This window comes from Pyrus communis, chromosome 11 (assembly GCF_963583255.1).
Source record: "Pyrus communis chromosome 11, drPyrComm1.1, whole genome shotgun sequence".
NCBI classification, from domain to species: domain Eukaryota; kingdom Viridiplantae; phylum Streptophyta; class Magnoliopsida; order Rosales; family Rosaceae; genus Pyrus; species Pyrus communis.
Genome location: NC_084813.1, coordinates 2,098,216 through 2,114,727, shown reverse-complemented (window position 1 = coordinate 2,114,727; position 16,512 = coordinate 2,098,216). Strand labels below are relative to the sequence as shown.

Below are 16,512 nucleotides of genomic sequence, written 5' to 3'. Positions count from 1 at the left end.
AGAAGTTTAGTCTTGTATTATATCAAATGTCGCCCGAAGAGTAAGCTGCTGACTACCAAGTACTAACGAACTTTATTATGCTTACAGGGAACGGGAAAAGTTGTATCTGATGATAAACTCTCCTGGTTACCAAGAAAAGACATCTGAAAAGATTCAAGACTCTAACGCTGACAAGCTAGAATTCTTGAAGCAGGAAATAAGTACTCTGGGAAGGGTATGGTGGATGAATTCTCCTGGTTACCGAGAAAAGGCATCCGAGGAAAATCAAGCATCTGATGCTGACAATCTAGAGTTCTTGGAGAAGGAAATAATGGAAAGGCTGCGATGCTCCTTTCTTTAAGGGGGTGACTCGTTTGTTCCCAACGCCTCTAGGCGCCAAGATTTGATATTTATGATCTAATTATGATTTTGTTACTTTAAATTGCCTTTGGTGCATTCATCTGTTAGCAAAATTGCAGAAATACAGGTAGATAGGGCACTTATCTCGACTAGAGAGAGTTGTCTCCTTTCATCACTCTTCTCACCCTTATTCCACTACCAACTATTCCATCTTGCAAATCACATGGACCAAATTTGAACTTGTATTTCTTCATTGAGTTACCTTCATAAGTTAGGAGGTAGCTTGGGAGTCAAGAAACCTGATGGCAAAAAACAACGAAATGGTTGTGGAGATTTCCGTTACATCCAGAAGCCTTGCGGCATTGGTAATTGTTAGTCCAAGCTAAATTTTGTGTGTTGGCAAGTTCCTACCACAAAACTAATGTTGTGTGGTCGCTCGGGATAGATTGAGTCGAAGTTGGGAAGTTCTACGACAGAAACTTGTCTCGAAACATCATTATTAGGAAAGGCAAAGTGATGCTTAGATTCACTTATGGTATGTTTGGGTGAGGAACTTCTAAATTCCAAGGCAATTAGGAAAAATAGAAGAAGAAATGGATGACAAATAGTTGGATGCGAGGGATTAGAAATAAACTTAAGACACATTGAAAAATTTCTCGAACGAGTTCCGTTTAACAATTAACAGACGAACCTCATATGATAGGTAGCCAATGGAGATATATGTAAAGCTTTCAGTAGATTATTATACTAAAGGATCCAACAGTTCTTTACAAACCAACTAATAGAATATTTTCTCTCAAACTCTCATACATTTTCTAGTTTATTGATACTTACCAGTCACCCGACTTCGCAGAGGCCTGGACTGGCATCATTTTTACCATATCATTCTTTGTTCCTTGTTCTAGTACAGCATCGAAATTTTATCTCACAGGACCCGTATCAGAAAGACGAAGCTAATCAAACGAAAAACTGTCATTTCAAAGATACTTCAGAGGTGCAAGTACTGATAGGCAGATCAGTCGATGTGCATACCAGAGCCCTTTGCTGTAAATGTCTCAAGCTTTGCTCCATGCTAACTTGAACCATATCGGCCAGAATTTTCTTCGCTTTACTGGACTGATCATCACTGTCAATTTGAGAGATGATGTTGCATACAATGTTCTCCAGAGTGTCTGCTTCAAGCTCTGATCTCGGGTATGGAGACTCCCTCAATAAGCGCAAAAGCGTATGTGCTTTTGTCTGAGACTTAGGCGTTCCTTGAACTGTGAGCTCGAGAAGTCCAGGGATTACCCCGTCTTTAAGAATCGCTTCTCTATATCTGCACCTGTCACTTTGACACATTGTTAGTAGAGTACTTACAGCGTGCTCCCTACTTTGGAGCGATCCATTTTCAAGCACCTCAATCACTGCAAGCACTCCGCCTTCTTCAGACGTGAGGGCAGTTCTTCCCTCGTCGAATCCCACCAGAGATTCTATCAGAGCACAGCATCTCTCAGCTGTTTTTGAAGATTTCTTGCAGGGCTTTAACAAAGTAACTATGGACGGAATTGGTTTTGCTTCAAGAATGATGCTAAGATTAGAAGGGTGTGTTGAGAGATTGGAAAGCGCCATTACTGAGTCAACTTTAGCTTGTGGGCTGCCATGTCTAAGGATTTCGACGAGAAGAGGAATGGCACCGGAAGCACCAATAACTGGCTTGTTGACGGCAGAAGCTGATAGAGTGAGTAGAGCTGCAGTTGCATACTCCTGCAGGGTGGAACTTTGTGACTGAAGGAAAGCAATTATTGGCTCTAAAGCGCCAGCTTCCACTATCTTAATTTTGTTCCTGAGAGACCAAATATTGAGAAGAAAAATTAGCAGCAGAAAAGGAAGATTGTGCCCAAAACATTGAAATTCAAATTACCCAAGCATCTTTCCAATTTGAATGGAAATACACTCAAGTACTCAACTAGTAATTTCATCCAAATCGTAACTGTCATGTTTCTCAATTGCTTAGACAATGTGATATTCTATTCTAAGCTACTCTAATTTACAAGATTGATTCAAACTCGTAACTGACGAATTGACCTAATCCACATATGAACTTAGTTACACCCACCCCATTTAGGCGCCAAGAAACTACCACAAAAAATACAAAAAGAAATGTTTTTGTTTTATTTTATTACAAAAGTGTGATCTACATTTAGACTAAAGAAAAGGAAAAAATTATTAAAAACAAAAGAAAAAGAAAAAGAAAAAGAATGCAACAAATAAACATGCAAAAAGGTTAAAAAGGAGGACCACCAATGTGCTTCTCTTACTCAATAGGTACACATAGTTATCTTCTTCCCCACTGAACAAAAAACTTTTTAATTAGAATATGATAACTTGAGCAGTAGGATTCATAAAAAAAGGAGGAGATGGAGTAAGAAGCGAAGAAAAAGAGAGCAACAACTCTCCTTGGATCCCCTGGGCTTCTCGAACCATGAAGCATCCAATTCCTTTCAATACAAGTCTATCATAACTCACAAAGCAATCTCTTTGGTTTTCTTAACATTTTGATTGGTTCTCATTTGCTTTCAACCCCCTAATGCTCATTTTGGTTGCTACAAATATCAAACATTTCTCTTTGATCACTGGGTATAAATTTTTTAGTGTACCGGAAATACGGTTATGCACACCATTTGTAATAATAAAATTGATTGAAAGTTCTCGACAAATTATATTATTACACTTAATATATCGGGCCGTGTTCTCAGCACACTAAAAAAATCTCTCGATCACATGATGAACTTCATATTAATACCAACATTTTCATTGGCCATGCAAACTACTTGAATTCCTAGAAAATATTGTATATCTGTGTGTATATTTATATATTGTTCCTTTAATTTCAATACTATTCAAGAAATTAGACCAAAAGTACTATATTCGAAGCAACCACAAACGAGCATAGCTTCCAATTCCATAAGAAAATGGAGCATAATTTGATTGCATTCTTTTCTTCCTTTTGGTAACTTTATGAACCTAATTATAACCAACCAAAGTACCAACCCATTTAAATAAACTTTCTTTTTCTTCAAAGCAAAACAAAATTGGAGAAAAGTGGATTTGAGCTGACTAACATAACAGAATGGTGCAGTTATAATTAGGTATTTAAATTTACAATAATTAAATATGAGACTTTATTATTTAAACAGAAAATATGAGACTTATTTACAAGTGTAAAAGTTATACTTTTTGAGCTAGTATCACCCTATTAATTTGTTTATCATAATTTGAACAAGCTTTATTTATTTGCTACCCAAATAAAATTATTTTGACAAAACCAAAAACATTTATCATGATAAAAAAAAAAAAAAAAAAAAAATTGAAAAGGCAAACAAAACAGATATATCCATGAAGGAAAATCTGACCGACAACTTTAGGATATTCTTTCCCACCATCTTCTCAGCAACCAATCAGATAAAAGAAAAAGTAAAGCAAAAAAAGAAAAAAAGAAAAAAGAGGATCGGAATCTGCGGGAGCCATTATTTTATATTAATATTTATATTTTTCACCAAATTAAGGAGGGCAGATTGTCTGCCTGTTTGGGTGCCTTTTCCATCTTCTCTTATTTTGTAGTATTACGGTTAAGTCACGTTAACATTATATATTGATTTTTTTTATAAAGATAATAAGACAAGAAGAGAAATATAAAATGTTGACGTGGTGTAACTGTGACTGCACAACTAGAAAGGGATGGGAAGACATCCAAACCAAGAATCCTATGAAGAAATTTCCCAAAATTCAAGAAAATACATACACAATTTCCAAGAAATAAAGTCAGTAAATTCCATATAAAAAAGGAAAATCTTTTTATAAAATAAAATTTAAAAAAATAGAAGGAGTTCGAAGGGGAATGTTTTCACGTACGTCTCATCCTTGACGGCGAGGTTGAGGAGGGCGAGTAGGGCCGACTCGTGGGACTCGGGCGAGTCACGAAGGCGGAGCATGCACACGAGTGGGCCCACCGAGTCGGAGAGCTGGCGCCGACACCGCTGCGAGGTCTTGGTGAGGCGCCGGATTTCCTGGGCGCCCTGGAGCTTGGAATCCTGGTCGTCGGATTGGATGAGTTCCAGAGCGCGATGGACGGCTGAGGATGAGGAGAAGGTGGGAGAGAGTGAGTCCGGAGTCGAACTCCGACCGTCGGATGATGAGCGGGAATCCATTAAGAAGGGAGGCGAACGAAGTGAAGAGGTGGTGGTGGGTAAGTTTAGTTGGGTGGGTGGTCGAGTAAGAAAAAACAGAGAGCAAGAAATATCTGAGTGGGGAAATTTAGAGGCTGAGAAACGCTCCGAGGAGAGAGAGAGAGGGAGGGAGAGAGAGAGAGAGGAGAGAGGGAGGAGGGTTGGCGTTTAAGCAAACAGTTCGAAAGTTTTATTGGACAGCAACTTGGCTTCCGTCCGTTGGTTTGTCTTTCTTCTTTTTTTTTTTTTTTTTTTTTTTTTTTTTTTTTGTTGTTGGAGAACATGCGTCGGTTTCTTTTGGAGATTTGTCGATATACGAATAATTAAATCATTTTTATTTCTATATAACCATATGATCATACCGAGTTTGTCATTTACGGAAAATTTAAAAAATCTCATTTATAAAGTAAACGATAATTTTTCCTTTTTAGAAGCGAAGAAGTTGGGTTGGGTTCGTGCCCATCGTTCATGTAATAAGCAGTCTCGTGCCCCTTGTTTATACAATAAGCAGTTTTAAAAATACTTAAAAAATGATTAAAAACGATTTTTGTGAAAATATTTCTAAAATCAATTTTTAGTAAAAATACAAGTAAATTTTGGAAAAAAAAAATACTTGAAGTAATTCTTGTAAGAAACACATAAATAGTGTTTTTTGTATGAATCACATAATCAGAGCTGCTTGCAAGAAGCACTTCAATTCTTAGTAAAAATGCATGTAAATTTTGGAAAAACACTTGAAGTGCTTATTGTAAGAAATACATAACTAGTAATTCTTGCAGAAAGTACATAACTAGAGCTTTTTGCAAGAAGCACTTCAAGTGTTTTTTAACCCATATTTTTCTCAAAAAAAAAAAAAAACACTTCTAATTATTTTAAAAACAATTTCAAAAGATCTCTAATAATTGTCTAGTCATTTTAAAGAGTTTTAAGTGTTTTTTCAGGAAAAACTTGCATTTTAGAAGTATTTTTACTGAAAGAATTTTCGAGCTGAATTTATTTATAAAAAAAAAATCAATTTCAAATAAGCACTGGAATAATACTATAATTTATACGGATATAGTTTGAACTGGAAACAAAACAAATTGAAGAAAATCCTTGTCAATGTAGCAATTCGCCACTTGTCAATAGTAACTTTATAAACTAAATAAAATAGTTAGGAGCTGCAGGCGTGAGCATTGTGTCACCTTTGCAGTGGCTTAGCGATTGATCATCTAATTAATAACTTTAAACTTTAATATGCGGATGGTAATCTCCATGGCCATTTATGGGAACACGTGGTTAAGGCATGATTAGAGACTGGATTAGTCTAGATAAAAATAAAAAAATTATTAAATCAATTAAAAACAGTTTATGCATCTAAATCACGGTCTAAATAGTTAAAACTTAACTATTTTTTAAAAATATAAAAGGGATGATTAAGTAGTAGAGTTTGAAATTTCGTCGTGGGTGGTCCATATGTTTAGGTATACTTTAATATTTACAGATATCTTTCGTTATCTTATACAGTTAAACAACAAAGGTAAATTTGGATTTGGGTAAATTCATGAATCTAACTAGATAAAAATAAATAAATAAAAAAAAAAAAAAAACCTGGAGACATTAAGTCGATAAAACTTTGAAACCCATTCAGCTAGTTAATGGAAATTCTTACATTGAAATATTATTTATCCAAGCTGTTCAATTTGTAAATTTATGGATTTTGAATAGGTATATGTAAAAAATAATAGCTTCAAATAGAATATTAAAACATGTCTGGCGTACATTTTGGATTCAACTTTTTACTTTGAAATCAATGAGTACCACGTAATTTAGCTATGTTAAACTGGATCTATGAAGGATACCGAACAACCCATTTGATTTTTTTTTTTTTTTGGTCAAATAAAATATTAGATTTGGAAAGTGATCAATTCAAGTTTTAGAATATAACCAATAAACAAAAAAACAAAAATGGTAGAGCGTTTGGGGCCTCTTAAAATTGGGGTCATTTTAATTAGTGTCCTCCCCTTATAAATGATCGGTCCATGGATATATTTCAAGTCAAATTCTTGGACCATTGGCTAATCTAGCATGCACAAGAGGACTTCTTTCAAAATCTTGAGTAACCAAATATCGTTTTGTTAGATTACATATATAGATCTAACATATATCAGTATTTGACCATGTCTCTTTTCTAAAATATGGATCAAGAACAAAACAAATGGACTCTCCATGAATGACACTAATGCAGTTATATAGATCAAGAAGCATAATTAATCAGATCACAACATTTCACAATTAAAGCAAAAATACAGGTTATAATTCTTAATTCATTGCCAACTTCCTTGTATGGCAACGCTTTTCCTTTGCCTGCATATATAGTTGCTCTTGTTTTTATTTTTATATATTTTTCTAGCTTAATTATGCCTCATTTTCAAGTACTAATCAACGATTACTTTGAGCTTGAACTTGTGTCTCTCTGAGAAGATGAGAGGATGGCATCAATGGCTTCCTTCACTTGAGAAATATCAGCAGCTTTCCCACCTTGAACGGGCCAAAATTCATCGGTCGCCAACACCTAAATCATCAGATCCCATGCATATAAGACTCTCCAGTATTAATTTGAAAACATGCAATAGATAAATTAATTTACAAGGAAATTATTTGTTTGATGTCACACCTTGACTTGCAATTGAAGAAATTTAACATAACTGATCGCTTTCTCTAACATGGTCACCAAATCAACCTGCAAAAATGTACTTATAAGACAAATTTAAGAATTACAAAAAAAAAAATATATATATATATATATATATATATATAATAATAATAATATAAACTTACAACACTTTATGTGGTGATCAAGAAATTATATAAGCTAATAAGAAATTAACTCACCTTGCAGCCATTGGGAACCAGTTCTTGCAGCATCTTAAGCCGCTCACTAATCCTCTCTCGTCGATTCTGAAAGACAAATATTCTTTCATCATTATAAATTCCATTTGATATAGTTTGCTTAGGTTGCACTAAATTAATCAAAACTGCATGAATTGTGTCCAAACCTTGGCTGCAATACTTTGGGGGTCCTTTGAAGCACTTGTCGATGACTTGGGTTTGGGCTTCTTAGTTGCACTGGTGCATTGCTTCTTTGAAGGTTGCATGCTCTCTCCCTGTCAACAAATTTCTGCTATATCAAGGCCATTGTTCGTGGTACACAAATGAAACTATACAAGTTACATGACAATGTTGACTTCTAATTTAGCAAGAATCTATTGTCAATCTAGACTGCACATTGTAGCATGAATCAACTCAATATATTATATAGTCGAGATTGATAATTTTCCGACATATTTAATTAATTTTGTGAACAAAGAGAATAATAAGAGGAGCTAATTACCGTAATGGGACGCTTGTGAAAGCCCGCTTCTTGCTCGTGTGATTGCTGGAAATTATCAGTTGCTTCAGAGTATATCCATCCATAAGCCTCATGATCTCCATGGTCTTCCTTTGATGTGCTGGGGATGGAGCTGCTGTAATTGCTAGCCGTCTGAAACCAATTCAAATTCCCCGAAAGGCTATGATCGCCGATGCCAGTCGTCTGATTCCACTGGCTGTAACTACCATGATGCAAATCACTGTCGCAGTTATCTTTGCTGGCACTACTGTTCAAGTAAATGCTTTGAGAATTCTGCTTGTTTTTATCAAAACTAAGCAGAGATTCACCACTGTTGTAGTACCCACTTTTGAAGTTAATAAGCTGATCAGGTTGGTAACTAGATGTGGCTCTAAACACAAATCCATTAGAAAGATCTGAAACTTGAAGGGAATCATGAGTGCATGAGTCATGAGGAGTAGACATTCTAATATCCTTGGCTAGTGCCATTTCTACAGAGAGAGAGAGAGAGAGAGAGAGAGAGAGAGAGGAGAATGATGCTAAAGTAAACTACTAAACTTGATGATCAAGTAGTTAGCTAGCTAGGCATGCATATGCAGAATGACACAGAGTGGAAACCCTATTTGTAGGGGTTCAAACTAAAAGATTATTATATTATTGGTTATGGGTCTGATTGCAATATTATTAATTAAACTAGAATAAATAAATAAGATGTATGAGACTGAAACTAGCTAGCTAGCAAAGTCTAATTAATTATAGTGCTCATGGGAACAAGAAAAGTGTATAAGTTAACTAATACTGTTGGAGACTGAGAGGTCTATAATAGTATGGCATTCATCTTCGAAGTTTGAGTTTTGGAGGTCTCAAGTTCGATTCACATGGATGCCAATGACGTATTTTATTGGTGTTGTATTTGATCGATGCTTAGTCATTGTCGCCTTGGTAGGTCTCAAGTTCAATTCACATGGATGACAATGACGTATTATATTTGTATTCTATTCGATCGATACTTAGTCATTCTCTGATCTATTGTATAGCCTAGTCTAATCCTCCTCCCTTATTGCAGAATATTCATCTTCTTTGAGAGTAATAACGTGGAGGAGGTATAATGGGTAGTTGGTTAGATCTAGCACGGAACGTACATGGATGGTAGTGGAAGAGTCGTCAATGTACATGAACGGTAGTGGAGTCGACGACTCTCCATTATGAACAACTTGATGCATTATCTCCCTTCAATCCTTTGAGCGAAATGCGGCAAAAGGAAGAAAAATTCATGGAATGACGCCATCTTCTTCACCTGTAGGAACTACGAGATCACCTAAGGACGCCTTCGAGTGTAGTTGATCTAATTACATTTTTCATACTACATTTGTATTATTTATGTAATACAGATGAGACCCAAACGTGTTATGAAAAATGTAGTAAGTGCCGCATTACTCAAAGAAGAAGAAAAAGCTAATATTGTTGGAGATTATAAAATAATTATTATTTTTGTATTGGGAATGTTAGCTGGCAGAAGCGAGGAATTAGATAGGGAGAAGATTATATCCTATATAGAAGAAGATGATAATTATACTGGAGGAAAAGCATGCATGCAGCAGAAGGGTCGCCGGATCTGTCGCCACCCCACGTCGCTGAGATTCCCAGAGAATTCATAGTCTCTCATCATCTTCCGGAACCTGGACCACTTTAACGTAGCTTCCTATCAGCTTTCCCTTCTATCTCATCGGCACGTGGGTTCCGGCTGTATTTTATTTATTTTAAGACTAATGTCATTCATACCATATCTTTATATTACATTTCTATACCACCTTAGATGACATTTGATGTAGAAAGCCACATCATTTGAAAAATTTGCAAAACCTAAGGAAATAAAGAAGAAAGACTCCTCGTATACCACAATCATCATTTAATTAATTAGATTTTTAAATTTAGTTCATTATTTATATATGTATATATATGTGTGTGTGTGTGTGTATATTCAATTATGAAGATCAATTTACAACTTGAAAGTTTGAAAACCTTCTAGACTCGTTAAGACAAATTGTCAAAAATATCATAGTTAATGGGAGACTAGAGCTTGTTAATTTGGTTCGCGGAATGAGTAATTTGAAAAAGTAATGTAACTCTCATGTTTAAGTTTAGGGGACATGAAAGAAAACCCTCATGTCATTATCTGTTAAAATTTTAAAGTCGGATCAATAGCTCACTACTAATAGTAATTTAAACGAAAGAAATAATCAATAATGTGTTCCTAGGCTTGAGAAAAAGCATGCCCAACCCAAGTTAAGTAGTTAAGGTTCGGCTTTGATGCGTGTGTAAGCTAAAGTCCCATTGTCATGGAACTTGGAGATAATTAATCTAACACATGGTGGAATATTTAAAATTGTTATTTAGCGCTCTATAATCTCATTTCCATTTAATATAATGTTGGATAATCCACGTCCATTATTACAAACCACATGAAAACAGTATGGGAGTATAAAACTTTGCAGGCAGACCAAAATGTATGTGTACTAACAAGAATACACGACATTTCTTTTTATGCATGTATGTATTGTATGGTATCTGTATGATGATAAATTTTTATGTGTGCTTGAAATACAAAGCGGTAAACCATAATGTTCTTAACAATTGGAGGGAAGTTTTTTTTCAATTTCCTCTACATTGTATAATAACATGTGGCATATCCGTCTGTTTTCTTGGTTCACTGAAAAATCTCTCCACCATGGGATAATACTAAGCCAATTACTTTTGTTTATGAACCTTGAGAAAGTTACGAAGTATAGAGGATCTTTAAATCACATATCAAAATTAAAACTAGGTATAACTTTTTTAGAAAAATAACATAATCAAATACATACGTAATCATTTTTATAATTTAAAGTAGCAAAATCGTATGCTGGCATATGTATAAGAATGTCAAAATTGTATATCAAAAATTTTGTTGCGATAAACACCAAATATTTAATACAAGAGACTGGATTCCCCAAAAAAAATTCTAAACTTTTGCTGCAAAATTTGAATTAACCGTCTTTATGTCTCATTTAACAACAACGACATATTTTAGTTACAAACAGACTGATTAAGTGAGGGTGTAGTCTGTTTCCTACATTTAGAGAGAAAATTAAATAAAGCATTTTCTGAACCATTTGACATTTACGTGCACTGAACCATTTGCTGCTTGTTAAACATAAAAACTCATTGAAGGTCATCATCCACATGCATATGTTTTGTCTTTGACAGAGACAATGGGGGAGGAATAGGGAAACCCAAAGCTGGCATCGAAACAAGAGAAAAATTCCTTGTCTCAAGGAGATTGTGTTGACCCTTTCCTTGCCTTGGAGAGATCTTTTAGTATGCAGGATACCCGTCCAGTATTATGGTATTTGGTGTAATAAACCGTATTTTCGATATACTAAAAAATTATCTTTATTGTAAAAGAAAATTTATCAAGAACACGGTCCGTACATCAAAATTTCTTTTTGGTCCGAATCAATCTCTCTTTATTACACAACAGATCATAAACTCTCTAACCAATTAATCATAAGATTTATTTTAAAGCCATTCCCCTTATGTCCTTGCTGGTTCATACTCACTTGAAATTATGAGTAAATCCGTCCTAATTCCAGAACCTCTAAGAAGAAGACTATATATTGAATCCATCTGGCAGTTTAAGTTCCTAATCAATCATTCTTAATTATGTGTTAGCACAAGAGCTGGTCCCAATTTTTGGCTAAAGAATAAACTAGTCCCGTCTATCTTATCTTTATTTCTATCATATTGGTTGATAGGAAATAATATTTATAAGATAAATTTGAACAGTGTATCACAAACTTCGGTAACAATAAAAGTAATAATCTCGAAAGGTATAATTTAAGGTGGAGCAAATCACATGACTAAAACAGCTTGTATTACTAAATTTAAGCACAATTCTAAACCAAACTCATGCAATTCAAAATAACTGAAGTCCTGAATTAACCGGTAAGTTTAAAACTTGACTACCACCGTAAATCAAAGTCATGTGACAATAGAACTCACCAAATCTTTCCATGAAGAATTTGTAGAACAATTGCCGTATTTATATACTCAAACTTGGTCTCCACTTAATAATGCATAATAGCAAACATAAGTCCTAATCTAACTAGTAGGCCAAAATCATATGATACATGATAAAAATTATGTAGTGAAGAACATTGTCTCAGACCCACACCCCATAAAGTGCAGGGATACTGAGACTGATGCGAGACAAAAAGAACATATAAGTAATAAGGCGAGATATAACATACTATAGTGTAGGGAATAAAATATAATTTGTTTTATGGTGCAACAGGTAGCTAAAAGTAAATTTTGTAGTTTATTAAGGGTAAAAGAATTTCTACTTCGTCTCATACACTTATTCAGTGTTCCTCCTTACACAATTTTTTCGTGGTAACTGTAAGTCCTGCTGGATTTCCATTTCCTCACCCATATAATTCATGCTTTGTGAGTAACGACTAAGGACACTGCCAAACAACTCCCCTAATTTTCCTTCGAATTTTTGACAAATGTCATATTTTTAGAATTCAATCCTAATAAGGAATGAATTAACACTCATTTCATTTGAGGAAAATCTCAAAGGTGCCCCTATATAATCCCCTTCTTTGTATCTCCTCAATCCCAGAACTAATCTCACCACAAATCATTTTTTTCGTGAATTGTTCCCATCGCCATCAGAAAATGATATGTTTGCTGCAGCAATATTAGAAAGGAGAAATTAGGTTCTTATCTTTCTTTTTGCTATTTCATTAATTAAAATCATATTTCTTTTTAATTTTTTATCAAGGTTCTTGGGTATTAATAACATCAATAATTATTTCAATAATAAAATATTTTTTTATTTCTAAATATATTCATTTAATGTTAAAAATGTTACAATTAGTATATTTATATTTATAACTAAAGTTTTTATCATATATTTTTAGTTTTAGCTTGTACCCATTTTTAATTTGTAATTCTTTTTTAATTTGTACCAATTTTCTTTTCAGTTTTAATTTGTACCCATATATTAATTTCTTTTTGTGCCCATATTTTTTAAAGTTTATTTGTATTTATACCCATATATATTTTTTATTTGTACTTTTTATTTTTGTTAAATGTACCCATGCTAATTATATGTACCTATTCATGTAAAACTTTTTATTTTGTTATATGTAGAATGTACCCTTTTTTTATATAAAATCTATTCAATTTTTTTAATCCATTTTTAAACTTATATGGGTACATTCTTTTTTCTTTGATTTTGAAATGTATCCATATCAAGTTTAATCGAAGAAATTTACTAATGTTATTAAGCCTAATATCTTTATTTATTTATTTATTTATTTTGTGATTTTGAAGAATGTACCCATGTTTTGATACAATAATTTTTTTGGTTAATTTTGATGAATGTACCCATGTTTATATATATATAATCACACACAATACTATATTTATATTTTAATATTTTTAATCCCACAAATCATGATTTTTTATTTAAAATCTCATTTATATAAACAACTAAAATTTTCTAATTTTTAATTTAAAAAATATAGCAACGTACATAGAAATAAATTATCACATTGATTTCAGGGACCTCGATCAAAAATTAAAAACCAACAAAGTTTCAATCAAAGAATATTTCTAACTAAGAACCACATCCAAAGTCTCCCTATTAGAAAATATGAAAATAACAATATAAATTCTGATAAGAATAACTATAAAATTCAAAAACTGAATATACTACAGCAATAAATGTGTATAAAATCAATGTAGACAACAAAGAAAGTAAGAAGTATATCACTGTAGACAATAGAGAAAGTAAGAAGTATGCTGACAAACTTGGATGTTTGCATAAATGCAATGTCCTAAATATAGAATTTTGCCTGCGTTTGTCTTCTATGATTCAACAATCTATAATTCGAAGTCGAAGCACTTTAATCTCCGGACTTTGACGAACTTAATATATTTCATACTCTTAATACACGACTTGAAATTTGACAATAAAGAATAAAAGGCCACGGAGAAAACTTTACTCTTTTTTATTATTTAGACAAGTGGGATGGTTGAGTTTATATAGAACTTCAGCCACCCCTTTTGAAACATTATAACTATTGACTTAAGTTCCAACGAACAGATGCAACTCATGCAATTGAATTTGAATTCAATCCAAATACTTGACTATTATTTTCATTCACACAAAAATTAAATATTATAATATTATAATATTAAAATATATAATTTCCAACCATGTACGCTTAGGGAAGAAAAGAAGATTAAGCCCCATCCTGCCACCGAAGAAAGTTCCGTTATTTTTTAATTCATTAACAACATTGTTGTGTGATTATGATTTTTGCAGGTTGCTCGAATTTATGCCTTCATCATCTGCGACGATGTGCAAATTTGATTGCAACAATTATCTATATGCTTTGTTGGTAACCATTTTCACAAATGACAATATCCGCACATTTTTGGTGTTCTATTTCATTTTCCACTTTATTTTCCAATTCACTGTGGAACACGAACATTTTAAGAATTTTATACATAGCTAATTACATTTATAGTTGTATTATCTTTCATAATTTCCTTTGTATACAAATTCAAAAACCAGATATTAGCTAATTATGTTTATACCCTAATTTAGCAACAAAATTTCTCGCCAAATTGAAAGCAACAAACTTATAGTCTTACCTGTTTTACCGATACCACCAAGTCCCAACAATTATGACAAGCGTCATTGCCAATTCAAATTTTCGTTGTCTTCGTCGTCATCCTCTATCATTTATGTGGTGGTGGCCAATGTTGTGAGGAAGATGAAAGCACAAGGGAGAGAGAGACGAGTGAGAAGTCCTAACAAACTGAATTACAGAGAGATTGTATGATAGCAGGTGAAGAAAGATGAAGAAACTCGAGAGAATCGCAGGGAGGGAGAGAAATGAACAGAAGATTTCACATTAATTAACCAACAAAACATGTATACAACAATTGCTGTTTATTGCATGTAAGTTGTAACAAACTATTCTAAAAACCTAGCTTATGTGGCAACTCATCCAAATAGAGAAGAAATAAGGTAATGTTATGACGTTGTCGTGTAATGGATATCTACTTCGAGCTAATTAATATATGAACTAGGGTTTGAATAGAGATTGTTCAATTCAGTTTGGTTGATCTTTGATCTACGGATTATTTATCCAACAAAGATGCCAAGTATGAAATATGCAAGCAAGAGGCTTATATATATATATATATATATATATATATATATATATGAATTATGTATCCATTCTTCGTGACTATGGTCAGATTAGCATGACTACTAGAGTCATTCAATCAAGGGGGAGAAAAGACCTATAACTTACCAAGTTGATTTTTCAAGTGGTTGCGTAATTAGTGTTAACTAGCTTTGCCAACTAATAAGAAATTGTATCGTACGTGAACGGAATTTCCTACCGACTCCTTTCATTCCAATTTCAATTTCCATGTGAATTGGGGCACGATTTCTACTTTTTCCAAAGGCAACAAAAATCTTCACAGTATGTGGACTTTTTCTAGTGTTTTATTATTAAGTATGGGGCCCATTTTCTATTTAGCAAATAAATAATAATTCTGTCTATTAATAAGTATGGTCTTGGACAATAATAATGATTTCTTTTATAGAATTTAGCTGCTTGGTTGATCCACTTCTATTATTTTGTTTGGCTGCACTTTCGTTTTGAGTATAAGTTCGGACGATCAAAAATGGGGAAATAATAATTTTTAATTTTTTTTACAGTAGCTAAGGTGAACATTACGGTGAATTAAAGGGGAAGGGAAATTTTGTTTATAAATACATACGATATTATTTATACTAAAAAGTGAATGAGCAGACTAAGCTGAACACGACTCGAATTAAAGAGGAAAGGAGAAATTAAATGAGAGTCATGCATATGAATTTCAAAATACAAAATTGGGCCCAAACACGATACAGATGCCCATAAGTTCTTATTCTTTATATGAAGATCACTATTAGAAATTATCCAAGTAAAATGTTGTTTAGTTAGCAAAATGTATTAATAAATAGACGGTTCATCATGAATAAGTCATACATTTGGATGAATAAACAATCTCTATTTCAAATGATTTTTTGTAAAAGTGATTTTCAAATGAAGACGAAAATTGAACAATTCCATCTATAAATTTTATATGGTGTAGATACCTTATTCGTAAAAAGTAGGATATGTGAACTTACAGCATAAGAGGATGCAAGTATTATCCTTCTATTAAATTCTAACAATATTTGATACTTGTAGTTTTCCTCTCGGAATGATCACTACTCGTTCTAAGTAGACTTTTGCGAAGATTGAGATTTCAATTTTCATCATGTGACAAATTCTTGGTCGTACACCCACTACCTAGGATATTTGTAGAAACACTCGACAACCGAAATGTTTTTGGTAAGACTGGCCAAAACCTTTCTTGTACATCAATCCTTGATCATTTAAACACACTAGTAAAAAAAAATTCCTTGCACGAAGGATCTTGAAGTTCGTCGCTCAAGAAGGCATTGCGAGACAAAAATTAACATTCGTCACGCAAAAT

General features: G+C 33.3%; 2 protein-coding genes across 2 annotated transcripts; both read right to left on the bottom strand.

The window, feature by feature from the left end:
• Positions 1 to 1,056: 1,056 nt before the first annotated feature.
• On the bottom strand, positions 1,057 to 4,697 carry LOC137708574 (U-box domain-containing protein 4-like). Its single transcript, XM_068447687.1, has 2 exons — positions 4,234 to 4,697; positions 1,057 to 2,164 (listed from the first exon to the last, which is right to left on the bottom strand). The coding sequence occupies exons 1-2, from the start codon at positions 4,527 to 4,529 to the stop codon at positions 1,312 to 1,314; spliced, it is 1,149 nt and encodes a 382-aa protein (XP_068303788.1). The 5' UTR covers positions 4,530 to 4,697; the 3' UTR covers positions 1,057 to 1,311.
• A 2,278-nt stretch (positions 4,698 to 6,975) lies between these two features.
• Positions 6,976 to 8,406, bottom strand: LOC137749460 (putative transcription factor bHLH086). The gene is made up of 5 exons (XM_068489550.1): positions 7,921 to 8,406; positions 7,586 to 7,693; positions 7,422 to 7,487; positions 7,204 to 7,269; positions 6,976 to 7,101 (listed from the first exon to the last, which is right to left on the bottom strand). Exons 1-5 carry the CDS (start codon positions 8,404 to 8,406, stop codon positions 6,976 to 6,978), a joined length of 852 nt encoding a protein of 283 aa, XP_068345651.1.
• Between the last annotated feature and the right edge of the window lie 8,106 nt (positions 8,407 to 16,512).

Excerpts from the sequence above, each read along its gene's own strand:
- LOC137708574 (XM_068447687.1), bottom strand. The coding sequence starts at position 4,529 with ATGGATTCCCGCTCATCATCCGACGGTCGGAGTTCGACTCCGGACTCA. Across the intron at positions 2,165-4,233 it reads CTCGCCGTCAAGGATGAGAC|GAACAAAATTAAGATAGTGG; the intron begins GTACGTGAAAAC and ends TTGGTCTCTCAG.
- LOC137749460 (XM_068489550.1), bottom strand. The coding sequence starts at position 8,406 with ATGGCACTAGCCAAGGATATTAGAATGTCTACTCCTCATGACTCATGC. Across the intron at positions 7,694-7,920 it reads TTCACAAGCGTCCCATTACG|GGAGAGAGCATGCAACCTTC; the intron begins GTAATTAGCTCC and ends ATTTGTTGACAG. Across the intron at positions 7,102-7,203 it reads TTCTTCAATTGCAAGTCAAG|GTGTTGGCGACCGATGAATT; the intron begins GTGTGACATCAA and ends CTGATGATTTAG.